General features: G+C 44.3%; 2 protein-coding genes across 4 annotated transcripts in view; one reads left to right on the top strand and one right to left on the bottom strand.

Annotated features, from left to right (window-relative positions):
* LOC144136261 (acetylcholinesterase-like) overlaps positions 1-24,176 on the top strand; it is a 196,481-nt gene that overhangs the window by 88,184 nt on the left and 84,121 nt on the right. The window lies entirely within an intron of this gene.
* LOC144136265 (cytochrome P450 3A8-like) overlaps positions 2,283-24,176 on the bottom strand; it is a 36,452-nt gene continuing 14,558 nt past the window's right edge. Inside the window, exons 3-14 of the mRNA XM_077668471.1 lie at positions 23,424-23,476; positions 22,958-23,054; positions 22,687-22,803; positions 16,694-16,782; positions 13,325-13,470; positions 11,558-11,673; positions 11,306-11,450; positions 9,368-9,528; positions 6,606-6,697; positions 4,531-4,674; positions 2,903-3,065; positions 2,283-2,667 (exon numbers count right to left, since the gene is read on the bottom strand). Coding sequence (XP_077524597.1) covers positions 2,590-2,667; positions 2,903-3,065; positions 4,531-4,674; positions 6,606-6,697; positions 9,368-9,528; positions 11,306-11,450; positions 11,558-11,673; positions 13,325-13,470; positions 16,694-16,782; positions 22,687-22,803; positions 22,958-23,054; positions 23,424-23,476 — 1,401 coding nt within the window. The 3' untranslated portion in view covers positions 2,283-2,589. The remainder of the gene's footprint in view (positions 2,668-2,902; positions 3,066-4,530; positions 4,675-6,605; positions 6,698-9,367; positions 9,529-11,305; positions 11,451-11,557; positions 11,674-13,324; positions 13,471-16,693; positions 16,783-22,686; positions 22,804-22,957; positions 23,055-23,423; positions 23,477-24,176) is intronic.

Here is a 24,176-nt window from a genome sequence, read left to right on the forward strand (position 1 = left end):
ATGTATCATATATTGCTTCTTTGTACTGATGGGAAGTTTCAGTTACCACACCTCTAGAAGAATAAAACATCTGGCGATGGATGCGAAATTCCAGAGGTCCGTGTACTGTGCGATATCAGTGCACGTTACAGAACCCTAGGTGGTCGAAATTTCCGGAGCCCTTCACTATGGCCCCTCTCTTACACTGAGCCGCTTTGGGACGTTAAACCCAAATAAACTAAACCAAAACATCCGGTGGCTTATTTATGTTTTTTACCTTTTTTCAAGGTTTAAGGATTATTTTATCTTACTAATAATTAATTAATCGAATAATAAATGGTATAGGTAGTACTACTACTGTTACAAAATTACCTAGTATAATTTAGCTTTCATGCCGTCATTGCGACGGATCCCTCGCAGTGTCAAATAAAAACACAGATGTAGGTCATTCTCACTCCATTTTTCCTTCATTTAGCGGGCCGAATTTTTGGTTGTGGTAATGGCTTTGCGTAAGATAGACAACATTTTCTTCTTCCATAATTATGATGGACTCATTAGTGCAGAATAGGAAAAGTGCTTTGAATGCTGTTGCTTCCATGAATTCCTGTGGACGCTAGGCTATACTTTTCAGCCCCAGGCGAGTCCGGCTGCCGTGAATTCCCCTTTTTTTTGTAAACACTGTTGATCTATACTTTCCTTCTAGCTCAAAACTCAGAACACACTGGAGACAACTTAAAACCAGCGTAGTCCCATCCCCCCAGTTTGCCCGCTTGCTCCACTCCAGCCTCTTCCCTGTGTACTCTACCACTAGCGGAGTCAATGCCCCCCCCCCCCCATACACACACACACAATACTACATCTGGGGCACGCCATATCCAATCTGCGTTCCGCCCATCCCCTCCCCCTCTCCCCCCCCCCCCCCCCCCAACCTCCTGGGAGACCGCCCTTCTGGCCACAGGAGCCGGTAAATAGCTCTAGCTCGTCGACCGGAACAGGCTAGAAGGGAAGTCCAGAGGGCTCTTAGACTGAGGAGCCCTCATGAGAAGGTTTTCAAGCTTTCGTTTAAATCAATTTGTTATCTCTCTCTCCCTCTGTACAGCAGCACCAGGAGGCAGGTCCGCAAAGCCGCTAGCGCAATGCAACAACTACACACGTTCTCGCGGGCCTCGCCGAAAACAAAAGGGGATATATTGCGCGACAAAACACGAAGGAGGATGGGGAATGCACGGAGCACACCTTGACGTTGGTGACTCATCGCTTGTCGCCACTGGCAATGGCCGGCGAGGACAGGGAGCCACCCATATTAGGTACCCCTGGCTCTAGGCCGTCAGTGCATGCCGCTCTGCCAAGCAACAGGACTCAGCTCGGACCTGAACTCGGGTACGCGTAAATGGCGGGCGCACTTCCCCACCCTCGTTCTTGATCCCCTGGTGAAAGGCAGGAAACCGGGAAGAAAACACTACGCGTATTGATGCTTTCCAGGTTGGCAGCGGACTCACTATTTTTCACCGAAACGATCCGAACGTCACTGGAATTTCGACAAGGCACGGTCGACAGGGAAGAACGGAACAGAACATGACTGACAGCGCTTCTCGTCGTTGCGTGTGCTCTATCGAACGCTGCTCCAGCGATTTTTCCCAGGGATCATAACAGCAGTTACTTATACCTGAATTATACATCCAGTCCAAAACACATTCCTGGCACCGAGTGCAAAACAAGTTACGCCGGTAGACTTTTCGTATCAGAAGTTAAAATCCTCTCTGCTTTTGCATTCTAAGATATTTCTTTTACGCGGAGTTGCAATGCTGCTTGTGTACATTTCTCGACACCAGACAGCCTGTGTTCGCAATGTGTCTTATTCCTTGTGTGACATCCAGGAAGTGCTGAGGACGCTTTTTTTTTTTCGGGACTATTTCTTCCGGAAACCTGCCTTGAAATGCATGCAGGGTAATCCTTCTTTGGGAATTACTTGAATCTATTCCGTTTATTCCTTTCTTCACCGCCACCGACGGAGTGAAGCGGGTGCACAGTAGTGGTGGAGTACTTGTGACAAAGATGTACAGGCAAGCAACGCTCACGATATTTCTTCAGGTGAGCATTGTGAGTGCCGCTGCTCGATTGAAACTAGAATAAAATTTGTCTTAGTGATTTCCAATGTGATCACCGGGAATGATATGCGGAAGAGGGTATCGTAGTCCAACTTTTTGGACACCTCTTAAACAAAATAACTGAAAAAAAAATGAAGAAGAGCATCAAATTAAGCAGGAAACACGAAAGAATAAATGAGGACAAATGAGGACTACACACTGCACTTGATGAGGACATATATTATCTGATCATAAGAGCGGAATCACAAAAAGGACACTAAAATTAACGGAAGAGTAATATAAAAGACATTCACCCCTTTAATCGTCACCACCTCAGTGCGTGAGAGTAATATGCAGCAAAGTTAGCAAACTATGTCAGCCTTTGCACTCGGTACAAAGTGATAGTTCCCTTTGCTTTTTTAAAGCTTGAATTGTTCATGGTCATAAGTGAGGTGTTTTCGTGAATGGCTTCGTGTTCTTGCACCTTGCGCCTTGAAGAAAAGGAAAACGAGGCACCCCCTGGCTAATCTCGTTTTCTGATGCCAAGTGTGAGGTCTTTCGCAGTCAGGAGCCGAAATCCGTTGAGGAACTCCAAGGGGACCTGCGAGAAGAACACTTCTTTGCAACAAGGTTTCAACGGGAATATTTGGAAACTTTTTCAAATGGTGCGTCCTGCTGCAATTAAGTTATGGACCACTGGTTCGAAGCAACAGGAGATATTTGTGTAAACTTGATCAACAACTCGTTTCACAACACTTCAGTACGCTGAGGCCAATCTGTAAATATTATTTTCACGTTTGTTTGCTTTTAAAAGCTATATGGAGCGCGGAACTTGCCTTGGTCTTTTCGGTCCTAACCACCTTAACGTTCCGAATAGTGTGAATCACGGAAAGCTTCACAGTCTGGAGGGAGAAGCGCATTCCGATGCAGTTGCGGGGCCCAGCACCGAACGGCAGGTACGTGTACGGCTCGATCGAGCCCACATTTTCTTCGTCGAACCTAAAACAGATTTTAAGCATTCAGGCCCACATCCAACTGATAAGCAAACACTGCTAATAATGTACGTGTACGAGGAAAATAACATTAAAGAGCGACATTATTTTTTATTATGCTTGTTTACTTATTGCGGGTACCTCCCGGACGCAACAAGAGAATATTATAGGGAGCTGAACACATCAACAGCAAAGAGAACTGACGTCCGCAAGAGAGACTTTCATGGGTGTAGTTCTGACAAATACAATAGCAATCTATACAACACAAATGCAGGTACACCAACTTCACGAACGGTGCATAACAAAATATAAACCTTTTGCGCAATGTTCCTCATGAGTTTTCCCATATGTTTTTCGTTAGCCCTTCTCTATTTCGCGAAACGCCATTTTTACCGAATGAACGCAATAGGCCAGACCAAGTTGTTAATTAATGAACACTTTCTATAACAGTCTGGAAGTTGGTTGTGGTAAATGTTTCGCTTGTCAGCATATTCTAAATGGTTGCCGTGTTTGTAAAAAGTATTTCAGCGCATTAAATTCGTTATGATTTGTAAGTTTTTAGTATGGTCCTATCTACTTTATAGATGGTGAGACCTCTTTTTACATACAAGTACTTTTCTCCTGACTGATCAGTTATTGTTGCAGAGATCGTGCGATGTATTTAATCGCAATATTTTTCTACATCCAGTAAGTTTCCAAGCAACGGCTTATCGAAAGTGAGAGGGCAAAATACAGTTATAAAAACTTCCGTTCTCACCTAAAGTTCTGAGAATCTGAAATTCTTGTGATGCTAAGCGTGAAATCTTTCGTGTACCATATTCAACGTCGACATAGCACCCGTTCTGGAAGCACTGGAGTAAATTACAACTTGAAAGATAATGCCGTGATACCTGGGTCTGATACTGCCGCTCCTGCCTTTTGGAGACTTCTGATCGTACTAGCATACTACTGCCGCCGCTGCTGATCACTATTTCGAGCCTACGAAAAAAAAAACTGACCACAATGATTGACAATTCGCCGGCAAGACAATTCACCGGCTTTCCGGTGTCCGCCAACACTGGTAATACAATGCTGCAGAACCTATATTTTCAACCCAAAAAGCCTATTTTTAAAAATGTTTCAAAAACTTTCCTGAAAGACCTGGTATTTATTTTGCGTTTTCTAAGGGCTGTACCACTTGGTAAGACCCAGAGCCCAGAGCACATTGTGCGCTTAACGAACGGAACTGATCACGGAGTGGTGACGGGCGCGAAAGGCGGAAAGCTGGGCTAGTTGGTGTTTCATCATGAATTAAAAGACTAGCGCATATAACAGAGACACAGACAAAGAAGTAGACAGGACGAGCGCTCGTCCTGTCTACTTCTTTGTCTGTGTCTCTGTTATATGCGCTAGTCTTTTAATTCATGGGCGCGAAAGCGTGGCCTCTTCACGGAAGAAAGTGACCTGATGTTCAGGCGACGTTTCCTGCTTACCTTTCGGGCCTGAAAGTGAAAGGGTCGGGGAAGTACTGCGGGTCATAGTGCATGGAGTAGACAGGCACCCGGATGAGGTCACCTTTCCGCACCTTAATGCCAGTGTCACCAAGAACGTAGTCTTCGCACGGCGTTCGTTCCAGACTGAAACACGAACGAGAAAGCGGTGCTGTGCCAGAGATTCTCTCACTGCAGGTGCAGGCATGTAATAACAATTTCTAGTTGTCAGTGCTTCAATTCTATGCTACTAAGAAGACAGGAACTAATAACCCAGCTTTCTTATTAGTCGCTCTCCTGTTTTCTTGCGTGACAAGCTTTTGATGCTGATGAATTCGAACTGTTTAACTCAAAATTTATTATGTGCTCTGCTGATCTTCGGTAGCATCTAGACTAGCCCGTGTGAAAACGCATTTTTTAAGGTTCCTGTAAGGGATATCCGAACTGTTGTATTCAGACAAACAGAAAAAAAGAGCCCACTTTTTATGATTTTCTACAAATACAAGAAACGATTTATTTTAAAGGGTGCGCGGCAAATGGATCCTTAACTTCTCCAGGTTAAATATAAGAAAGCAAAGAATCGGTAGCTAAGAGATCTAAGCATATGTGTCGTCGTTTCCTGCGAAAGTAGATTAGCCGCCATCCCTATCTCTAGTTTCAATTTTCAACACATTGTAAATGAAATTGAATGAGATGCTTGAGAAGGTTTCTATTTGGTCAAAGCTCAAACGAATTGGGATCATCCCATCTAAAACAGGAGCAGTTACTTTTTTATTCTAAGAATAAATCAGTTTCAATGAGTGAAGACGTAAATTTTGACGGCCCCAGAGTCGGTATTGGAAGTGACCATAAATTGTCTATATTCTTCATGAACTTCATTCTGGGGCATGCACATAAGTTACTTCAGCGAGATACTTTATTTTATTGCAGGTGTATATAACACGCTCTCTAAGGTTGTTTCCGTTAGCAGTCAAGCTTGAGATATCATTATTTAATTCTCACTTAACGTATTGCTCTCTAGCTTGGTGCCCAACTAAAAAATCTACCTTGAACAAACCTAGAGTTATTCAGAAGAAGATCCTTCTTCTTCCCAAATACTGAGCGCATGCCCTCCAGTACAGAATCATATTCCTCTCTAGGCATTATACGGGTAAATTTTTTGTAAGAGTTTTGTTTACTTCAGGAAGCTACTTTTGTCCACAAAAAAAAAACATTCGTTATCACTGTCATCTTTAGAATGATGCATTCCAAGTTCTATATAAACACAGCAAACACAGATGCATACCATGTTTTCGTCCGTGTTTGCTGTTTGTATATTAGAACTTCGAATGTATTTTCGCATTTTCTGTAAATATCAGGCCTTGGCCGATAACAGCCCTGTTGCACCCAACAAATATAATTTCATTGACAACTTGTGTAGACAGCAGTTGCGCGTCACATTTTGTTAATATATGATCTGCGATAGTGTTTCCTTTCTTGACATCGAATTTATTTTGTCCCGAGAGTGATATTCAATATTGTATTGCACATTTATGTTCTTTGTCATTTCCTAATTAGTGCAAAATATCTTGATAAAGGATACATCATGTACACAGGGATAATGGTATAAACATTTATAGTTCGTTCTTGTATCTTCTGGGTGAACGCTACTTCAATTATTTATGGCCTCCGCTATTGCCATCTAATGGTCTCCCGGGCCCCGTCAAAGTTTTATCTTTTAGCCAAGGAGAGCTTTCGATTTTTTAGAAAATCAATTTTTTTTATGTACGATCAGTATTATTTTTCGCGACTATTTTTTTATATATAAAAAAATACTTATTGCTCACTGGTGCTGCTAGCAGCTTTCTTTGAATTGATCTAGGCCAGGTCATATAAGTGTTCAGAGCGACATTCATTCCCTTTTCAACAGCAACCTTGGCGATGCGTTAAGCCGCTTTTTTCCCTTCGTGTGTTGCCGTATGATGCTACCAGTCCAATAAATTAAATATAAATGTTTTCGCAGCCAGTAGGCTGCTTGCAACAGGTGGCTGCTGTGGGCAAAGCTCCCGCAGTCACTGAGTGTGGAGAAATCACCCTACCGCGTAGCAGGGGGGTACATTCGAAGGGCCTCTGAGACGACGCAGTGAAGGTACTGGAGCTTTGTGACCACGTCCAAGCTCGGGTGCTCTCCCTGTACAAAAATGAAGCAAAATAGTTTAGTGGAGGGATGTGGGATGAGTCGCATCGAAGCAATGCCTGATTGTTATCTCGCTTTCTGTGGCTGTTATCTCGGTTATTGTGTATTTCTTGCCGACCAGCCAAACCAGTGCATTCTCCGAGAATTCGGAACTGGGCGTTTTGAGGTTCGGGTTGCTCTGTCTTATAGGGTGGCTAACTAGGAAGAAAACAACCCAAAACTCCGACCGGACCCGCCCTCATTCAGATGACTCACAAGGCGGCGACCCTTTTCTGCAAATTTGGCAGTGGACCAGACGAAAGTTTAAAAAACCTTCCTTAGTCCGCATCCAGTCACGTCTAAGGAGAAGCCAAGTAGCCGCTGTAACATCGGGTTGCTATTCATCAAGGCTTCGGTCGGAGTTTTATGCTCTTATCTTCCTAATTCTCAAAGATATACCCTACAGCGTGCGGTCGGAACTTGCAGATGATGTCATTAAGTAATGAAATCTCTAATTTAGCAAAATCAATCTTCATTTTCTGCTAGGAATTTGACACAACCATTGCACCGCAAGCGTATAACCGTGGACCGAGCTCACCATAAGAGCGGCCGCGGAAACTACAGGAAAAGCACAAATACGTGGGTTATATGCGAATGTCTTTGTGATGCCATATATGCATATCATTTTCATATATTTCTTTTTTTTATTCATTTGATATTTATCTTTATCATTTATATACTCATGAGGTCAATCAAAAACATGAACCGAAGGTCACAATATCGCTAAGCACAGAATACGCCGGAATGAATTCTCTTTCGCGCACTTGCACATTTTGCGCCGTTTAGGTGATATGGCATGTGTTGACCACATCACGTTCTGTTAGTTCACAGTGCGCGAAAACTGTATGCGCTTTATCGTACAATGCAATGCATCCAGAGATGATAGATACTGCAGTAACTTCTGCTTCATCTATCGTGCTTGGCCTTCATTTTTTTCAGCTGTCGACCACACAATCCGCTGCTGAACTATGTAAAGGCCTGTCTGGCTGGATCTACAGATGACGTTTTGGACCGACAAAGTCTGAGAGAATTTCACATCAAGGTTTTCAAAATCACTGCTTAACGCAACCTAGAGCCATTCTAAAGTAGTCAAAATCAGCTTAGTATCTGCAAGCCTCAAATTTCTAGTGAGTAGGCCTCGCTTTCATCAGCAAAGTGAAAACTTCAATGCAAGTTTTTTTTTTTAGCAGCGACTGGCTAACGCCGTTACCAGCTTTCCTAGACATACATGAAACTAGTAAAGAGGTAAAGCGGCAAGATCTTCAGACCACGTCGCTATCCTGCTCAAAGAGGAAAGATCAATTCACTGTTTCACCCTGCGTCCACTACCAACTGCAATAAGAGCTAAAGAACACGGTTGAGAGCTGACTTGCGTTGTTAGCTCTCCTTAAGCCAAGCCGCGTAAGGTTCCTTCATGGAAAAAAGAACCCATTCAACTGACCGGCGAGAAGGAAATTCCACTAATGACGACGACAGGTTCATTAGTTGTCCGTAATGCATAGCCTACTCCTCTGTTACATTGCGTTATAGCACAGAAGCAGACAGGCTAGACGTTGCTTGAACACTCGACTCAGAGAACACAGGCGCATGCTGAAATGCGACGCGCATTTTCACTTATAAGTTCATTGCTACACCTGTGAATGCAATGCATTGCTTGATAAATGTATTAGGCGGAGAGCGGAGCATAAAGACATATGTATTCAAATCGTTCATTTATTTTTCATTTCACGCTGCAGCTATGAAGGTTCGTCAACCACTGGCAACTATCTTTAATAAGAGCATAAAGAGTACGCACCGTCATTTGGAAGCTGATATGTTTTAAACGTAGCCAAATATGTGTTGGGATGTCGTGCATACCCACAACAGGCGCTCTGTATGCTGAGTGTTTCTCCGAATCGCACAAACTTCTCTTGGAGTCCGACACGCTGCCGCAGGCGCGAAATTTGCTCACTGATGCAGTCGTTCAAATGAGACAGACTAGACACCTCTACATGAAAAATAGCCCTTTGACGGCATGATGAGCTAACGAAAGCGAACCGCGCACCGTATAGATCTTTTCAAAAAGAGGTTCATGGGGGCCGCTATATTGGCACTGGGCTGTACTCGCAGTACAGCAAGAAGTTGAGGATTAAACTACCCCACGTCCTCCCCGCAGCCTAGAAAACCGGTTTTCCCGAGGGTCGTTTTAAGGACAATCTTAAATGATCCTAAGGGGGTCACATGCCCGGAAGCGCACCTTGCATCACGAGGGGGCAGCTACACCTTGCTCGAATGGTCGTCGGCCCAAATGAGAAATTCTGGTGCGTCTTTAATGAACCCACCAGAATTTCCATAATTTTATTGGCGCATGCACCGTGAGACGCATCGCTCTCATCCTCTGGCGGCTTTGCTAACCTTTCGCCCGTTTTTCGCCGACTGCACTGAAGGCAGTCAAGAAAAGGTTAAGGACGAAACCACCACCAGCAAAACAGAAGTTTCATCAGCCATAGCCAAAGTACTTGTACTAGCGGAGTGTCTGCCTCGCCTTAACAGCTTGTCTCCGTTACTTCCCATATTATCTGTAACCAAAGCGTTTTGAAATTAACACCTTGAATGACAATCAAAAGAGGCGCTTAGGCAACGTACGTGGATCTTGAAACATTCATCCACTTCTGCCCTGAGCTTCTCCTGTGCTTCCGGGTGGATAGCCAATAGGTAGAGGGTGTACGCGATAACAGTCGAATTCGTGTCGTTGCCAACGAGGAAGAAAAGCAGGCACTGTGCCATCGCTTCGTCTTCAGTGAGCGCTGCAAGTGAATACATCGTCGTGATGATACACCTCGCCGTACTTAGCGCACATATCGCATACTAGTCACCACGAAGGAGCACCCAGACATGGGAGTGCCCGCTGCAAACGGGGGTCTGCATGCGGTGGTTCCTGCTGGCGCCACATTAAGAGACAAAATTCTCGCAGTGACTTGCAATTACAACCGGCAGCTAGCGCGCCGTAGGGACATTTTAGATTCATAGAAAATATACAAATTAAACCTGCCATGCTTTCCAGAGTTCAGCGTCCTTCATGGGCTGCATTAGAACCATTATTAGACCCATTCGAATTCTTTACGCGACGGCGTTAGAGTAGACGTATGGAGAAAAAGCCGTGGAATGAAAGTGATTAAAACTGGAGTTAAATAGAGGCTATCAGGTCATAACTTGACCTAAATTTCATTATGATACATCTTGTTCTAGAGTAAATTAATTACGCTGAAAACAAATCTGCGGTAATCATTCGGGAATAAAACCCATGAACCTTGCGTTGCGAGTCAGAAACGCTACGCCATCGCCATTCAGGCAGGCTCGTTCGACTTGGTTGAAGAGACCTTGTGTGTCTTGGTGTGTCTTGTGGTGTCTAGTATGCCTACTGACGTATGCTGATGAGTGTACGTAATTGGGGGTACTAAATAAGAAATAAAGACACAAATGACCCTTGACGCTCTCGTGTCATACCCTTACCAAGAAACTTAAGCCCCCCCTAATTTTTTATACCGGGTTCATACGTCCGACTGCTTGTCATCCTATGTCATCCTTCCCGTTGAATCGATGTACTCATTCCGCCTCATTTCCCAATACAAGGCTGCAGTTCGCTGTCAGAATAACTACGTTCTTAAATTGTTCAATCTTACCGCTCATAAGCACGTACAAAACAACAAAGCAATTCATGAATGTTTCTGCCGCATAACATATTTGAATCAATCTTTGTCTTTCCGCGTCACCACCCTCCTGAAAGCCCGAGTTCGTATTGGAGTGGAGGCTGACACAGAGCCTGCACATTCACTTTTGACAATACTGGATTGTAATACATTTGTTTCCTGGTGGATTCAGAATAAGGTATTCGTTACCATTTCATACCTTTTCCTGCGCTGAACGCAACCAGAATTCATATTCCTTTCCGCGTCTTTATCTTGTTCACGAAACTTTGCAGAGATAAATGGTTGTTTCGTGTACACTGTATTTTGTTAACCACATATACACTTTTTGTGTCACGTCTATGAAACCTTGACATTGCAGTGTTTACTATAATGTCTTATTTCTGTACACAACTTGACCCCTCTTCGCAATGTTTTTTTATATTTTGAACGCTGCTTAACTACATTCAAGGGGACCGGGCTTCGTAAAGCTGCTCTTGCGCAGCTTTATTTCGTTGCTCGTATTCTTCATTTGGGAGAGAAAAAGACATTTTGATTTGTATATGCACCGAAAAATAGGAAAGAAGGGTGGCAAAACTTGTCCTATTATTTCTTAATGAATGTCACAAAATCTAATATGTCCGCTAACGATAGATAATATAATGCGACAAGATCCAGCGTTAAGAAGTCATTACTGATCTTGCTTGGCCAAAGCTGTGATCCACATGAAAATTCTATTAAAAAAATACAATTATGGAGTCACAAAAGGCATTTCATTTTTCATAAATTAGTGGGTTTAGTCACTGCCACGGCTTCCTCAGGTCTGTGGAAGTGCAATGCTAAAACACTAAAATACAGAGAGTTTGGTGCAAAGTCACCTTTACACATGGGCACTTACATCTATCAGAAGCAAAAGCCGACTCTGTCTTCAGGTCCCAGCCAAGGTTGAAGAGCTTCTCGTCACGGTCGGAGCTATTCTCTGCTGCAGCTGTGAGTTTTCCGTCCTGGGCATCTATCATAAGCTGCAGGAAATCTTCAAAGCGCTGGGAAGTAATACAAAAAAACAATATCTTCGTGTAAATGCACACAAGTGCACTCTGCAGATGTTCTCAGGTGCTCCTATATGGAATGCTCGACAAAGCTTACTTACGACGTCTTGTTCTCGTCGTTTCGTTATGATGTTCTTGCACAGCTGTATGAAGTACAGAAACGTGTCTCGCTGGAAAGGTCGGATCTTGAATATCCTCGAGATTGCCGGCAGTACAACTGTAAATATAAATTACTAAGTAAAATTTTCGTCCGATGTTTAATGCATGTTTTTTTTTCAATACAGGAGCTGACGTAAAGCATCATCTTATCTTATGTATCTGTGATCCGTTTATTGCTGCCAGACGGCGTCATTGGTTTCCGTGTTGTCTCTTACTTAGCTTTAAAACGGTGCCTTTATATTGATGAGATATGTATCGTGCTGCGCTCCCGGTACTGGTGGTGATAGATATTTTCTGACGCAACAGTGAGGTGATCTCAAATAGACCAAAATGTTTGCTTCACACTGCAAAGTGCAAAATGTTTTGACTTCACACTGCACTGTGTGGAAGGAACGTAGGACTCAGATGCCATAACAACGGAACGAAAGGGGTGGGGCACGAAAAGAAAATAAATCACATTAACAGGGTAAAGGCTGTGTACTTTTGACTATCACGTTTTTATTCTGCTAAGCATTCATTGCCCGGTGAGACTAGAAGTAACCGGCTCAGATAAAGAGTGTCAAAAATATTCTGAGCTAATGTATTAGTAAAAAGACGACAGCTGAAAGTTACGTTATTCATTGATAACCCTTTCTTACAGAAGTACCCGCATCATTTACACTCTTCAGACTAGTTGACTAAGAGAGGTCTCTTGTGGTTAAAGTTGCACTTTTCTCAAAGATTTCTTAAATCAATAGTATGTTACATGTTGCTGGCATGGTAGAAATGTCATTATGAAGCACATAATTATTTTCTCCTTGTTTATTTATTCTTGAAATGGCCTAGAAAAGGGGGTTTCACATGATGGGGATACGGGAAGGCGAGGTCAGCACTCACTCCGGCAATTGCTGCGTGAAAGCACTGGAGGTGTTGCCTAATGCACTAGAACCAAGAAGAAGGGCGTAGGACATCGTCTCTGTATCCATTCTTGTTGCCTTCTACGACCGCTGTAGCACACTCTCACAAGGATTAAGTGCGCAAGTGATTAACATCATAGTCACTCGTCAGCATCCACGTTTGATGAGTTAGATATGCGCTCCTACATGCTAGGCGAGTGTTTGGCAGATGTACAATAGAGCCAGGTCAGTAAGGCGCTAGGAAAGGTGTTCTGTATATAGGGAACGCTGCATGAGTTTGACGCATTAGCAGAAGGGCACTCGACTGTTTGGGCAACGACAGCTGCATGTGACTGCGATGCAGAATAATGCAATAAACGAGAACTAAGATCACCACAAACACCACATAGCGCTACCCACTCTTATACCTTATGGCAAAGCCCACGAAGTTGAGCAAACGACCTGGATGATATGTAAGGACGAAGAAAATCAGCTGACCGCAACGGCGTATCATGCAGTGAGAAGAACGAGGGACGCCGAGAGGACTGCCCAGCTCGAAAAGCAGAAGAGAGGTTGAAGGCCATAGTACGTAGAACAGCGGAGGGACTGCTGGTCCAGGCACATTGGAAAAGTATAGGTTGATACCGTCCACGACCCATGCTGGAACGTGCTACGCTGGTGCCCCGAAGCATTTCATACTTACACCTACTGGAACATGGACTGAACATCTTTTTGGCAGCTTTCTGAATCAGTTCTGTGCAGATTTCAAATGGGTTGTCACATTCATTTTTGCGCATCCGAGAAAAGCAGAAGCGGCCGTCATGGGGTACTCACAGAAGATAAAGAGGCGAGGTGTGACTACTCCAGAGAAGGACTCCCTGGTCTTCGTGACGAACTCGTTAGTCTGGTCCGAGTGAGAGTCTAGCCGTGTGCCGAAGGCGCACCTCGCAATCACGTCCAAGGCGTAGTTTCCGAAAAACCTGCGCGGTGGGAGCGAACGCACACTTGCTACTGAGGCAGCTACTGAGGTCAGCCTATAAGGAAGCCGAAAAGTCTTCAAATGCATCAACCATCACTTGTTACTTAACTTACATGCATTCACTTGGGCGTAGCACTGCTATTAAAAGCGCTGTTTTCACTCATTAAGAACGAAAAAAAAAGGACAGAAAACGAAGTGCATTGCGAAGGATTTTTGGCTGCTACGTGGACCACGTTTCCTTCAAGGCCTTTTTTTTAAATGGACTTGAGCGAATATCACTGTCAGCTGTGGATTATTTTTAAGATCTCACTGAAATCTTTTAAGCGTTATATTACAACAAAAGCTGAAGCTGGGCACATACTATGCAGTTCAATTGTTTTGTTTCCTTTTTTTGCACAGGAAATACACAGGACCTTGTCGGTTTCCTTCGACGGCATCGGGGCATTAAATGGAAACAAAGTTCCACAAAATTACAAAAAGGCGGACGCTTAAGCTCCGTCAAGAAGAGAATGTAACGCGAAAGCGTTATCAGGTACCGTTCGCATCGCCTACTTAGCACTCACAAAACGAACTAATTCCTAATTAGCATACTCACAATTACTCATGTACGCATCAGTATATGTTCCTAGCTCGCTTGACTAAGTCAAAGACCACAACTTATTCACTAGGTCAATCGTTAATCAGTCTCAAACACAAGTTGCTTTGTCTTATTGAGATGTCTTTCGAGACGTTTCCTAAAATTTTTCTAAATAGTTCAGGTAAATAGAACATGTTTTTAGTCTAACAAATACCATGTGTAGAAAAAGAAAGCCTTCGTGGCCTATGCGTAGCCAGCCCCCCGTCTCACGATCAGATGGTCCCGGGTTCTATTCGCACTCAAGCCCAAACTAACCCAATTTTCTTTTAAGCTCACTTTGATAAATTCCTTGATTCCATCGGGATTGCTTGATTACAATGACGACGGCTTTTCCTAGTGCTATCGCGTTAACACTTCTCCGCTCTCGCTTCTGTTACCCAATCGCGCTTCGCAGTCTACTGCCTTTTTTTGCCGTCATTGTTTGTTTGGTTTTGTTTTTTACTTAAGTGATCTCCAACTGGTCTCTTTGTTTAAGCTTTTGTGAAAATAATGCGGCCCTTCACTGCGCTTCCAACCCTCGTGTCCCCGGTCGCTTTCATTGTAAACTGCTACACCTTTTAGCTTGAAATGCTCTTGAATCCTTTCCAGGGTTTTGCTTTCCGAGCATTTCACTAGTTTGCTTTGACTCAATGGGACAGTTCGATATCTCTTCTGCGCATAGCATGCGTTCCTCGGTGAGGTTGAAATGCTCCTTCTTTTATTTTTTAGTGTGAAAGCAGTATTCCGGTGGGTAAACCGCGAGCAAGATCATGCGGTGTTTGTATGCTTGCTGTGCTTGTGGTTTTGTGCCAGGTCAAAGCAGTAAATAAAAATAAATCAAATAAATATCCGCGACTGGGATTCCAACTTGCGGCAGCGCGAACAGATCAGCTTCGCTGGCCACTGCATGAGAGCATTAGGCTATCGCCATGGCCGATCCCGCCATGTGTTGACTGCAGGACACTTTCGCGTTGTGCGTTGTGCATCGCCTTCTTCATGAACTAATACTACAATCAAACTATTATTCACATCTTGAGGTATGTGGTCGCAGTGACAGGGAGATCTGCGCTGCATCCGTTGGCGTTGACAACGTTGCTGCAGAAATGGGGCACTGGTGCATAGGCCGCCGGCGTAAATTGGGCAAATTGCCATTGACGATGAAAAAGTTTAAGGCGTGCATAACTGGATCCCTGGGTCAGTGGACAACTCAATCACTCTTTCAGGTACGTGGAGGTGGTGTCCACTTGCAAAAAAACTGTGCTTTCAGGCAGGATTTCGTGCAAAGCTATGCTAATTAAATCATGAGCCAATTTTTTTTTTTCAGAAGGGCTGCATTATTGGCAAGGGAGCTTTGTGGATAAGCAGAGGCCAGAAAGATCTCTTTGCATCTTAGAGTATGCGTACAAGAGACGCAAGTGCCTCTACCTTGACTGTTCGTAATTATTTTATTTACGTTGCTCATGTTTTCCACTTCATTTCCTTATGTAGCGCGCGCCGTTACTCTGCGCAGGAATGTTCTATGATCAGTGTCGCCTGGGATCAAAGCTTGATAGCACCAGCTTAATAAAGGTGCTTAATAAATGCGTTGCTGAGATTAATAATGTCCCTTTGAATACTAAACAGGTCCTGGCTGAGTAATACGGAACACATTTAGGTTGGCTGCACAAGTGACTAGACTCTAAGATTTTTGCAAGATGTGAAGTTAGATTTTGTTGACAATGGATGGAATAGAAAAGTTCGTCGGCAGGGAAAAAATACAGCCCAGTGCGTGAACGCTTGCAGGGTGCAAGTTTTGGCGTTTATTGCTTTCCCAATATTGCTTTTCCGGCGCAAAGGCCTGCGCTGACCCAGCACGCGTCATCCTGCGCCATTCGGGTTCGAGTGGGCGCATCCGAGTGCAACACCACCGCGCATGTTCCGGCAAGTTCTTCGCTGGCAGTGCGGGGAGCATGTGCGTGATTTAGCAAGCGGCTAATATAATGGCCGAGTTAGCGGCGCATGGGTAGACAGACTAGCGCGGGCAGCGCACTTTGTAGTTCCGGCGGCGCGGACCAGCTGCCGGCGAGACGTTAACGGCGTTCATGCTTCGTGCTCTACGGGAGCGGAATTCTTTACGAATCCAGCACGGCAGTCTACCGGCAGCGTGACAGTGGTACCCGGCACCAGCAGCCCCGTTATTTGCTAGCGTTGAGCTTCGAGTATCGTCCCGTAGTTTGTTTCAGCGTATAGCTTCTTGTTCTTTTCTGTGCGTTACAGAATTCTGCTCTTTTCTTGGCACAGCAGCCAAGTAGTCTTTGATCGTTGTAGCGCGCGTGTACATGTAGCTGCATCGTCAGCAATGTCTCGTGTACCGCGGCTAGCGGACCACTGTAACTTTGAGGAGCTCAGCTGCACCTTGCTCAGGGCCGATGCAAGTGCATCTCTTTTATATTTTAGTGCCGCTTTATTACACCGTAATAAACGAAGTTGTCTGCTGCTTATGACGTGTTACTCGTCGGGTGATACCCTGGTTCCCGAACCCCCCTGAAGAGGGACGACCCCTCAGTATAAAAGCTTACAATTAAATTTTAAAATTTCGAACTTCTACGCCCACCGTATAAATACTCACTGCTTAATGTCAATGTCCTCTTCGTTTTCTGCTGCCTTTTTCAGGTGCTGTGCTGACACCATGGCACAATCTTCAATGAGTGAATTCATCTGCGGTCGTTACAACGAACATCAATGCACGCTCAGAGTTTGTGAGCCTTTTATCAGCTCTCAACGTCCGAGATTATACAGACGCATAGGGTAACTGGTCACGTAAAATAGTAAAGAGCAGGGCAAAAGCAGGCTTTGCAAACTTTAGAACTCTGGTTATCTTGCGACACGCAAACTGTTTGTTTGCAATTACAGGCCCCTAGTTAGATCTGATCAGGAATACACACACGGGGCATTGCTGATAGCTGAAAGCGTTTCGCTAAGGTGCGCGCCAAGATGGGGGAACGTTTGACACATATGAATCAGTTATACTTCGCATTTGCTTCCTTGTCCGCTAACAAGAACACCAGCGTTCGTACGGCTCATTCTATTCAGAAACTTATATCCCGCTATTTTTTTAATCCAGACTTTCCTTTTTATTAGTAAGCATCCGGAAACAATGCTATAACGCTAATAATAGGGAGACTACTATTTAAAGCACACAAAACTTCTAACGTCTCAATATCCAGCAAGTTGGTCGAGTTTGCCAGAAAACAAACCGACATAGTTTACCAACAGAGAAGTCATTGACAGGGACACTACGTGGCATACCACAAGCACGACGAACGCATGCGTTTTATGAATGTAATGCGCCTATTGTCTACTCATTTTGTGGAGCGTTACTCGCAAAGAAATTCGCATTATTTCATGACTGCCCTTTTGAAACATCTCCTAACACTAATTCCAAAGCGTGGCACCTGGCTGGTTCATTGAGCAAATCAGTAAAAACAAACTACGTCGAACATGTAAGATATGCATCAGTCGTTCATGTGACTCTCCTTTGCTGCAACGGGAAAAGACAGGATTGGAAAACCTCAGATTCAAGCAAATTCAAGCTATGGATTCTTACATTTGTGAGGTGTTCTGAACACCATATATACTTTCATTCAAGTTCCTGCAACTGCGACATTTTTTTTTCAGTCGATTGTTATTTTTTGAAAGCTTTTGGCATAATTAGGTTTTATTCTAGCCTTGATTCTTATGTCAATATCCTATTGCCTGCTCGAGAAGAAGAGCGATAGATACGCATTAACAGAGTGTATTATCGCTTTTATTTGTTGGATAAAGCAGCGATGAAGTTCGCTACATTTAGGTGGCTTACCGCCACTAATCCGTACCCTTTTCGCTGGTTAGAAACTACTCCTCACACTGCACGGTCTTTCGAGCCGACTAGACGCCAAAGAATGTGATGTGTCAACGTTACGGGGCGCACCTGGAGGCAGCTGCATGCGATTTGTTGTCCACTCCCAATTTTAACGCGACAGCGTTAAGGACCCCATGTCGCAGAAAAGCCGGTGTTAAGGGCCGCAGAAAAGCCGGTGTCGTCCGTCGGCGTCGGCCGTGAGCGAAAAATTCCTCCTCCTCCTCCTCCTCCTCCTCCTCCTCCTCCTCCTCCTCCTCCTCCTCCTCCTCCTCCTCCTCCTCGCAATGTATGCCACTGCCCCAGCAGACAGCGCGCGACGGCAGTGCCTCCCGCTCGTCTCGTTCGGGCGCAGTGGGGCCGCGCGGGCACGCAGGAATCACGCGGTGAGCGGCGAACAACGCAGCGCACATCCAAAGCGCGTTCACCACGAAGCTTGCGGCTTGCTGCCCGTTCGTGGCATTGGGTTTGTCGAGAACGATGTCGGCAAGGCGCCTGGCAGCGCTTCTACGTGGTTTGCCGCTCCGCGCGTCCGTTTCGCCGTACGTAGTAGAGCGATTTGTCTATCGGACTAGGCGTCGCACCGAACGGGCGATGGCGTTCCGTGGACTCCCTGGCAGTGCTGAAACACCCTGTCTGTCGCGTTCCAATCTTAAAGGCGAAGCTTAAGCGTCCTCCTATATTGGGTTGATGTTCGTCTCATTGTCATGACTATAATAAGGAAAGTCGGGCTCAGGAGGGATGTCTCACTCTTCTTGCTCCTTGTTAAACTGTTCTATAGACTGTCTATATTTGACACTTGGAAAGAATCCAGCTTGGCGCAAGTAAAACCACACACACAAAGGAAAGACAAGGAGACAACGGACAGGCGCCTTGTCTTTCCTTTGTGTGTGTGGTTTTACTTGCGCCAATGTGGATTCTTTCCAAGTTTCAAAGATGCTTAACCAACTTGCCCAGCAACATGCCTTACTGAGACTGTCTACAGCCGCGCGTTTTCTAGTCTCTATTGCCAATCTGTGGATTTTTCGTTTCCTCTGTACACAATCTATGAATCGAAGTCTGTAAGTCTCCAGACAACAAACAGGTTTATGGTTTATGGGTTTATGGAAGTTTAACGTCCCAAGGCGACTCAGGCTATGTGGGACGCCGCAGTGGAGGGCTCGAGATAATTTGTACTACCTGGGGTTCTTTGACGTGCACTGACATCGCACAGTACGCGGGCCCCAAGGATTTCTCCTCCACTGATTTGCGACCGCGGCGGCTGGTATCGAACCCGCTCCTTCAGTTCAGCAGCCCAGCACCGTAACCACTGAGCCACTAGGTCGGCTGAGATTCCAACTGACTTTCGTCCGTAGACTGCCCATACACTGTCGTCAGTCCGAGTCTATAAGAGTCCTAGTGTACATTTTTCTATAGACAATCTATAGACAGCATAAAAATGCCTATATGATCGTATTCAGCATTCTTTTGTCTAGAACTCTGTATGGAAGGAAGCCATTTAGGAGCCTAAAATTTGTTATTCATAGCCTATTGATGCAAGGCCATTTGGATGTAGTTTATTTTTTACCTTTTCTATTTATTTATCCATGTTGCCTTACACAGGCCCCATGGTCGGAGCATGGTGTGCAGGGGGGGGGGGGGGGGGGGGGGGGATACATAAATTTTATAAATAAGGTAAATAGCAAACTAACTTACACCATTTTAAAAATAGTCTGATAACATCAGAATAAATTAATTCTTTATCATACGATCTTTATTTCTAACGAGTTCAACTCGGGAAGTTTTTATCAGTAATTCAACTTTCTGTCTCTGCTGAAAAGAGTGCAGGCAGACTGTGGTAATTCAGGAGCGTTTCCACCTCTTCCAAACGCCGCTAAAATAATCCGGAAAAGTCTATTTTTTTTTGTGCACGGTTGGCACCTAATTTTTACTTAATAATAATAATTGTTTTTTGGGGAAAGGAAATGGCGCAGTATCTGTCTCATATATCGTTGGACACCTGAACCGCGCCGTAAGGGAAGGGATTTTTACTCCTTCGTCGTTTGTATTCACGTGTAAACCTGCTGTGACGCTTCAATCACATGATCAGGATTTTCTCGTTCCTCCTTCCTTAGCTGAATCGTTGGAGGCGTTGAACAACTGAGGCGGCCTATGATAGATTTCTAATAGCAAACACTGAGGAAATAAAGGACTTATACCACTGCACACGTGCCCGTGTGGTATACATGGTGTGCACAGAAACCCATTGATGTTTATGTCTAGTTTTTGGGAAATAAAATCTGTTTTTGAAAACGTCAATGCTCTGCTTATGAATATGAAGACAATATTCACCGTTCTTGTATGCACGCGCTGCAGAGAGCAATGTGCTTTACCGGGCTGTGCTGTTAGCGCAGAATGACAGGGACAACAGAAACGATGGAGGCGGGATGTCCCTGTCATTTCGCATCAACAATACGGCAATATAATACACCAACTAGGCTGAGAGAATGTTCTGGAATATGTATGAATATTGTAAAGATACGGCCCTCACAAAAGTTTCGATTTCATGTTTTACGACAAGACCGCGGAATACCATTGGTGGAGCAGGCAACCTTGGGCGCACTTCTGCAAGGCGCATACGTAAGCAGCGCTCAGAGTGTGTTTATCGTGTATTACGCCTGCTACGAAATCGAACTTAATCGGCCATTCAACGTAGGTCTACACAATGATGTTTTGGTTCCCTGGTCTCCTGCACAACATTTTTAAGTAGTGAATGTGTAAATAATTTTCTTCTCAGTGACATTTTTATCCTCATTTGTTAGGGCGCTGTTAATAGCGGATACCACTGAGCCCTCGTGCAATATTCCTAGTGCGTCTGTGCCGTTCCGTGTTGTTTACGCGCATCAAAGCTAGTCGGTGAAGTACCCGTGGTGGAAAGGCACCACTTACGAGCTTTTCTCTGGCTTTCGCGTGCTACAAGGTAGAGGCGCGCCCTGAAAAATCCCGAGCCCGATAATGTCGGCCTAAATGGAACTGGGTTGTTTGGCGCCGGTTCTACTTGTATTATCGGCGCCTATGCACACGAGCCTTGAGGTGGTTTCCCTTTATTCTTTGTCTAAGCGCTATCGCCTGCTCTGACGGTAAAGCGCTCTTTTCAGAAGTATACTGTTACGTGTATGCGTCACTCCTTGCTTGTGGACGCTGGCGCTCGGCGCACGCAACAGGTCTCTGTGTTTTAACAAAGGTGTTTTTTGGCAGTATCACGGGACTGCAGTCATGCACGCCTCTGCTTCGTTCCTTCGATGCAGTATCTCAAAAGCTGCCTTATTTGTGTTACAATTTAATGCTTCAGTATTGTACTGAACGGCTTCGCAGAGTGCAGCGACCGGCTCGTGCCTCTGCTAGGATGGGGTGCCACTTTTTCCGGCGCATGCTCTGCGGTACGCTTTTTTCACCGAGCGTATAAAAAAATGTCACACTGAACATTGTAGCATAATTCGTCTTTTGTTACATAGCTATATTAGAGTCGTTTAGAATTGGTCATAAATACTGACTAAAATTGATGACCATTGGCTTCCCAGAATTGTTTGCGGTCCCGAATGCTAAGAAAGAATGCTTTTAAAAAACCCAAATGTCTTGAATTTTTAATTGCGTAAAGTACGTGCATATCATCTTGTACATCAATTGCACAAGTCTTCTCTGCATAAATTTCAAGTAAACGACTTAAAATAAATTTTTGTGGGTATATATTTATTGGTCATGTCACTGCGACAGCTTTGCATTGATTTTTCAGCAATTATAGAAGACAGTCTGCTAAATTTTTAATACACCCAGTTCTATAGTTCGTCGATAGACAAAAGTCTACTAAAATTTTACGGTCATATATTTTAGGAAGTCTATATACATTCTATAGACCTGAGTCTATACGACCAGTAAGACCAGCAGTAAACTACTGTTTATGAAATCTCTGTAAATAAGTTTACTTGTGCGGCCATAAAGTATAGTCCGTTGGACCTTCGGTAGACGTTTGTCTATAGACTGTGGACAAGGTTATCGATAATTAGGCCCAGTGCAGTATTTCCTCTAATGAAAAAAGCCTATAAATGAATCAGGCCATCAATCCATCGATTGTCTATAAAAAGTAATAGTAACAGTCTATAGATTACATGAATAAAAGTCTATAGACAGTATTTGGACTGCCGAAATAAATTTTTCTCATGGCGTCCCCAGTATGGTATCGTCATAGATGCCCGCGGGTATTTTAGCCAGCACAGTTTGCTTTTCAGCACAATGTTTAGAATAAATGAGATATAAACTAAAACCCATTGAGTTAAAAAAAGAAATAAACTTTAAAGATTTTTTTTTTACTTCTGAGCACATTAATCTAAAGAACGCCTCCGGCACGTTGTCGGTAAGTTTCAGCTTCACCGTGATAGCACCATGATGGTGGCATTTAACATCGGGCGGTCCTAAGGTAATCTTGTCGCTAGATTAGTACGCCGTGGATTTGGTCCGCATAGCATGACCAAACGCATGATAACGCCTCTTGCTTGCCTACCATTCCTACTACTGGGTAGGCAAAGAAGAGGGGTTAATTATAACGGCTACCACCATGTAGAGCTAAGAGCTGGAAAAGGCGCAACATGGGAGCCTGGCTGCCGCCTTCGGCCCAGAGTAAGTATATCAATATGTATGCGGTCACGATGTATACGTGAGTCGGAGGACAGAAGTGCTGCCATGGTCACCTTTCTTAGCTTTCCCGAGGAAAAGGCGGGGCTTGCTGCGGGGCGAATCTTGCGCCACTTGTCAACTGCAGCGACGCTCATCATGTTGTCCAGCAGGGGGTCGAAAAACGTGAACGTCTGCGAAGTGAAAAGAAGAGTAAGTGGCGTAGCGCTTAATCCGAATGAAAATACAGCGGGAGACCGAAAAATGCTCACTCCCGCGTTGAGAGCTGTGACAGAGAAATAATTCAAGTGACTGTGATGGAGTTTTACGCCACTCCCACATACGTACTCTTCGGTTAGGGAGGTAGGGGAAATCCTTGACCAAAACTTGCTTCACTATTTCCGGGTCGCTGACAAAGAGAATCGCCCTTCCAGTCTCAAAGGCACTGAAAGTGTAGAAAAGACGGTGTGTCAAGAAAAAGTAAACACTGTGTTCGTACAGCCGCGAACGTACTAAGCGGGTAACTTGATTTTCAAACCACCTAAAAGCACTAAAAGCGCTGACGCTGTATCACACTCTTGCTTTCATTAAGTTATGACACTTCCACCTTCATGGTGCTGCCATCCTCGGGATTATGTCTATGGTCTGACGATGCGACATCTTCAAATATTGATGGACGCAAAGGACCATTCGCTGTACCTTCATACAATGTATCAGCTTTTGTTGGCACGAAAATCCTGCGGAAATTTTCATTCTTTATAATCGTCATCTGGCAATCTGTGCATTACTCGTGTTGTACAAACGATCGACTCACCCAAACAGCCTCCCGTACTTCTTGTACCTTTCCGCATCAATTTCATGAAAAGGCTGGAATGGAAATTTGAAACTTGCAGCGCCAAGTACAACTATACCAATTAGCGGACTTACATGTACTATAAATCATTGAGAACAGACCAGACTAAGCAACAACAAAACACACAGGAAAGCACTGAAATCTTGGTTAGTGAGCAAGGCAGCAATATGATACATCACTGAAATCTGGGTACGGCTAAATATATTGAAGCAATCCACTGAGCTGCAGGGGAGCCTTCGCTTAGCGTTTTCAATAATTCTATTCTCATAAATTTTGCGCTCGGGGCATCCCACGAAATCGCAATATGAAAGGGAGAAATGGGCCAAGGGGGCTCGACGAACAGTCAAGATTCGTAATGCATTCAATCAGGGTAGTGGAAGCCGTTGGCAGCGTAATTAATTGTGCGTAGAACGAGATATAAAAAAGTGTGGCGCTAATGCGTGACATCAACCTTCCTAACGTGAACCACTGCGTGCGCCTAAATCCGTTAAATATCTCATACTATCCAGTTCGTACAATAAAAACATGTTGCACAATCAAGGGAACGGTTGCTGCTGGAACCTGAACACATATATGTTATCATAAATTTTACTGCGATCCATGGAATATTAGTTCAGGTTTCAGTGTCCGTGTTGCTAATGAAAAAAAAGCCAGCTAAAATATCATTATACCTTACGAACGTGTCAGCACGCAAAAAGAAACTATGAATAAACA

The sequence above is a fragment of the Amblyomma americanum genome, chromosome 6 (genome assembly GCF_052857255.1).
Source record: "Amblyomma americanum isolate KBUSLIRL-KWMA chromosome 6, ASM5285725v1, whole genome shotgun sequence".
Classification (NCBI taxonomy): Eukaryota; Metazoa; Arthropoda; class Arachnida; order Ixodida; family Ixodidae; genus Amblyomma; species Amblyomma americanum.